We start from the raw sequence: 4,885 nt of genomic DNA on the forward strand, positions 1-4,885 counted from the left end.
ATTCGCGATTTGTAGATGAGAAAATCAAGACATTGACTAGGTGCTACATTTGCTCAGTCTCACGTTTCGGTAAAGCTGCCTGGAGAGCCAGATTTTGCAACCGACCGCGCGCAGCGTCCGCGGTATAGCGAGAACTACAACTCCCGTGAATCTCTGCGGCACTATCGCGAGACTTATCTTAAACGTGGCGGCGGGAACGCAACACTACTGTTTTCCAGGCAGTTAGGAGGGCAGCTGAGAGAATGGCGAACAACTTTAGTCCTGACAGCGAGCCCACGGCACGTACGCTGTTGCGCCGCGTGCTAGATACAGCTGACTCCTGTACCCCGCAGCGACGCAGGAGTGATCGGATTAGGTATGCGAGGGCGTTGCATGAGCAACTAGAAAGACTGGGGAGTAGGATCTGGGTGGGAGCCAGCGCCGAACCTATGGAGAGGAAATTGAGTTCGGGAGGAGCAGAGGCAAAGTCTTGAGAATTGGTTCCACTTCTCTCTACCGGGGCTCGAATCAGCTCTTTGTGTCTGCACCCCTGGAGACAAAGGATTCTCCGTTCTTTAGCTGTTTTCCCGACTATCTCACGATATGCCATGCCCCGACATTTGCCCCTACCGGACACTAGGTAATTACTACTTTTCCTTGGACGTTCATTTTTACATTCTCTGTGGCTCCCAGCTGAACAGTGGGAAAAGGGCTGGAGAGCACAGCCTGCACCAAAGTCAGGAGGCAGGAATCGGAAAGATGCTTTGCAAAGGAGTAGGAATTTGTCCTGACTTGGGCGATGGTAACCTCGTGAGACAAAGGATGCAAAAGTTGACAGTGGCCCGAATGGTACAGTGCAGTTCTTTTCCTTATAAGTAATGGGAAGTTAGCCCAGTGTGGTGACACATCCCTATAATCTCAGCACTCCAGGGGGATGCTGAGGCAGGAAGATTGGAAGTTTGAACTCAGCCTAGGTTTGAGATCTTGCTTCAAAGTTAGAAATTAAAATAGGGTGGGAAATGTAGCTCATTGCAGAGGTCCTCAGTTTAACCTCCAGTACAGAAAAGAAACAGCAGTCATTCATGACAGGTTTTATTTATTTATTTATTTATTTTTAATTTTATTTATTTATTTATGTGTGTGTGTGTGTGTGTGTGTGTGTGTGGCCAGCTCAGCCCACCAGGGGGCGGGCTGGCTGGCATGTGGTGCTGGGGGATTGAACCGCGGTCCCTAGGCTTTGCTAAGCTTGTTCTAAGTAGGTGCTTTAGACCACTGAGCCATCTCACCAGCCCAGGTTTTATTTATTTTTTATTTTTTAAAATTTTTTTGGCGGAACTGGGGATTGAACTCAGACCCTCGCACTTGCCAGGGAAGCACTTATTCCACTGAGCCATCTCCCCAACCCCCATGACAGGTTTTAGAACTGTAAATGATGATGTGGGAGCTGTGCCTGTGGAACGTTTCCTTTGTGTGTCTCTGAGGGAGATTGGACTAAATAGACAGGGCTAGGGTGATTGCTGTCAAACGCTGACTAGTACTTAAAAGGATTAAAATATGTAAATATCCTTTTTGGGTTGTTACTTTAATGGATTGGGTTATTTTCCATTTGCTCCTCTAGGCTGTGTGGCTAACCCCTACTTTGATTTATGTTGCTGCAACAGTCACCTCTGTGAAATCTTCCTCATCCCCTTCTCTTCTGACTGGGACAATCATATTTCCTCTTTTCCCAAACCCTGCTTCCTCTGTTGATGTGTGTCTGAGAACAGGGATTGTGTGAGGCACAGTGGTTTCTGGGTTCCTGTTCCCACCTAATGGACTTTAGGACAGATCCCTGGTAAAGACAAGTCTCTGAATCCTTTAGGCCCTATGCAAGTCTCAGAACTGTTTGTTGGTCTTTACATAGTGCTCAGAGAACCCTGCTTGAAACACCTTCCTCCAGGAGGCGGAGTATCCAAACAAAGGTGACTGCCAGGCAGCGTTCCCATGGAGCCAGAGTAAGTGTCCAGCCCACTCACCATGATAGAGTTCCTGCCTTCGGAGTCCCGAAGTCTACTTGTGCACTGAAACCCACCATGAGAGAGAATCTCAAGGCAAAAAGAACAGACTGGTTACATGGTGGTTTTGTTCACAGTCTACTGGCAGATTGGCTCATGGTCAAGCTGGTGGGCAACTGGAGGAACAGACACCTCGGACCCTGCTGAAGAACATCCTATTAACTGGTGAGAGGGTACTTGCCTGATAGTTAGGCCCCAGCCCAACACCAGTCTGGTGGTATATACTACAGTCTGTCACGTTGACCACTTTTTCTCCATGGTGTTTCTGCAGCCCCAGAATCTTCTATTGTGATGCCACAGTCGGTGGTGAAACCAGCACCAGCACCACAAGTAGTCCAGCCCTCTAGACGGAAAAGCAGTCAGAGCAGGTGCACAGGGAACACCTCTTCTTGGCTGGGCTGTTGGGTAGCTTTGGTCTGGGAGCCTCTTAGGGACCTTAGAGATTGGAAAGGGAAGAATTTCCTTCCTTGCCTGAGACTAGCTCTCTCCTTATAGCCTAGAACTACAACTTCCTGAACTCGAGCCCCCTCCAACCCTGGCTCCAGTCCTGCTGGGCTCTGGCAGAAGGAAACAGAAGCTGAGATTGTCAGTGTTTCAGAAGGAAGTGGAATGGGGACCCCAGGGATTACCTGTCTCCCAAGGTGAGGCTTAGGATACCACCTGTTGCTATCTTCTCTGTCTTGTCCTCTGGAGAGGCTAAGGAGGCCTGAGAAAGGACTTTTATGAGCCTGGTTAATTTAACCATGGTTTCTTTTTATATCCTCTTACATGTCACTGGCAGAGCCTCCTGGGAATCCTGATGCCTCGTCCCTTACCAGGTACTGTTGTCTGTTCTGGGGAGGTGGTGGTGGAGGAGAGGGTTGGAGAGCAAGGTGCTAACTGATGGAACCTGGCCATACTGCTCTGAGCTGCTTTTAGCCTCACAGCATAGCCACATGCTAAGACATGAGAGCTTCAGAGCAGATGAGAGAGTCCTCTGGGGAAACTTGCCTGTACATACTTGGCTTTTCTTTGTGCTTCCTCTGTTCCACAGCTCCCTCAACCTGACCTTTGCCACACCTCTTCAGCCACACTCAGTGAGGAAACCTGGTTTGGCCCGCAGACCTCCTACCCGCCGTGCTATCGATGTGGGTGCCCTTTTGCAGGATCTGCAGAATAATTCCTTGGCCTCAACTCCTCTAGGTAAGGTTGAGTTTTCTCCTTTCAGCCTTTGGAGAAAGATATCACTTATGGTAGGTATGAAGTGCTGCTGAGTCTAGGCATACACCTCTTTTGGTGTGGTCAAGGACAGTGAGTGAACCTGATCCAAGGTCTACCTCAAGGTGCCCTTATCTTGGTGGGGCTCAGTCTTAATGTATTTGTGTTTTATAAGACTTCATGTTCTTGGGGCTGGTGAGATGGCTCAGTGGTCTAAAGCACCTACTTAGAACAAGCTTAGCAAAGCACAGGGACCTCGGTTCCATCCTCCAGCACCACATGCCAGCCAGCCCTGCCCCCTGGTGGGCTGAGCTGGCCACACACACACACACACACACACACACACACACATTAGGAAAAAAAAATTAAAAAAAAAAAAGACTTCATGTTCTTAAGCTACAGGGCTAAGGATGGGAAAGTGGTATGTTTTGGTGCTAGAGCTGCTGGAAAGTTGGAAAAGGGTAGGTTTCATGATCAGGTAGCCAGTTAGAGCTGACCTAAGGACCTGGTTCCAGAAGACAAGTTCACTAGGATAGGAAGGCCATTCTTGGCAGGGGAAGAAGTGGAAAGTAGAGATATGGGGAAGCAGTTGTGGGATGATGAGGGTGTGGGCAAGGTGTGGGAGACCTGGAAATGCTACCCAATGAGCAAAGGTAAGCAAGGAGAACTGCAGGAGGGAAATAAGGCTTAGAACCTAGGTCATTTCTCTGAGAAAGCCACTCAAGCAGGGCAGGTCCAGAGTGTCTACTGTCTGGACCCTGGCAACTCTGGACATTAGCAAATAGTCTTAGATATACTTAATGTCTGATGGACCTTGATCATCAGTTGACAACCTCAGAGCTCCTGTTGCTACTCTGCCAACAGACATTGTGTTAGAGGATACCCAGCCTTTCTCACAGCCCTTGGTTGGCCACTCCCCCAATGTGCATTATTCCCTGCCACATCCTTACCCTGGACCTGAAGATGCTGAGGGGACTGTGCATCACAGAACACAGGGTAGCATTCCTGAGCTGCAGAACCACAGTGAGTATGTGGGGCACATGGCCTGGGGCTACGTTTAGCTTAGGGAGAGTTGTCCCTGGTGGCTTTCTCTCCTCAACCCCATGTGAGTACCCTAGATCCCCTGGCTAGGGGTCCTTCCTCTACTGAAGAGCATAGTCAGTATTGAGCCAGGAGAGTGTAAATTATTGCCTGGTACTGTCTGACTTAAATTCTCCTCAGTGAATTAGGCTGGCTTTGTTATTCCATCTTGCCCTTCTCAGAATTACAGCCTGAGCCTGCTGATCCTCTAGAGATGACAGAAGCAGAGGGATCCAAGAGGGCTATGGAGGCTAAAAACCCAGAAGAATCTTCAGGAGATGAGGACATCTCTGACAGGCCAGGTAAAAGGCCAAGTGTGAGGAGATCCCAGAGGACTGTGGAGCCTAAAATCCCAGAAGAATCTTCAGGGGATGAGGACATCTCTGATAGGCCAGGTAAAAGGTCAAGTGTGAAGAGATCCCAGAGGACTAGGAGGCCTGAGGAGCCAAAAAGATCTTCAAAGGATGAGGACATCTCTGACAGGCTAGGTAAAAGGCCAAGTGTGGAGAGATCCCGGAGGGCTGTGGAGCCTGAGGAACCAGAAAGATCTTCAGAGGATGAGGACATCTCTGACA

General features: G+C 49.2%; 2 protein-coding genes across 11 annotated transcripts in view; one reads left to right on the forward strand and one right to left on the reverse strand.

Annotated features, from left to right (window-relative positions):
- The first annotated feature begins 220 nt into the window (after positions 1-220).
- Positions 221-4,885, forward strand: part of Cenpt (centromere protein T) — a 7,135-nt gene continuing 2,470 nt past the window's right edge. For 2 of the 7 annotated variants that reach the window (XM_023709423.1, XM_023709426.1), the window contains exons 1-9: positions 221-355; positions 1,883-1,973; positions 2,111-2,198; positions 2,305-2,401; positions 2,529-2,674; positions 2,815-2,851; positions 3,067-3,215; positions 4,056-4,253; positions 4,493-4,846. In XM_023709423.1, the coding sequence (XP_023565191.1) occupies positions 243-355; positions 1,883-1,973; positions 2,111-2,198; positions 2,305-2,401; positions 2,529-2,674; positions 2,815-2,851; positions 3,067-3,215; positions 4,056-4,253; positions 4,493-4,846 (1,273 nt within the window). In that variant the 5' untranslated portion in view covers positions 221-242. Of the gene's footprint in view, positions 356-1,882; positions 1,974-2,110; positions 2,199-2,304; positions 2,402-2,528; positions 2,675-2,814; positions 2,852-3,066; positions 3,216-4,055; positions 4,254-4,492; positions 4,847-4,885 lie in introns of those variants that run through there. The other 5 variants (XM_023709425.1, XM_023709427.1, XM_023709424.1 and 2 more) reach the window with 5 other exon arrangements.
- Positions 2,393-4,885, reverse strand: part of Tsnaxip1 (translin associated factor X interacting protein 1) — a 22,234-nt gene continuing 19,741 nt past the window's right edge. For all 4 annotated transcript variants that reach the window (XM_023709421.1, XM_023709420.1, XM_023709419.1 and 1 more), the window contains one exon: positions 2,393-2,468. In XM_023709421.1, the coding sequence (XP_023565189.1) occupies positions 2,393-2,468 (76 nt within the window). The remainder of the gene's footprint in view (positions 2,469-4,885) is intronic.

This window comes from Octodon degus, unplaced genomic scaffold, assembly GCF_000260255.1.
Source record: "Octodon degus isolate 3935 unplaced genomic scaffold, OctDeg1.0 scaffold00011, whole genome shotgun sequence".
Classification (NCBI taxonomy): Eukaryota; Metazoa; Chordata; class Mammalia; order Rodentia; family Octodontidae; genus Octodon; species Octodon degus.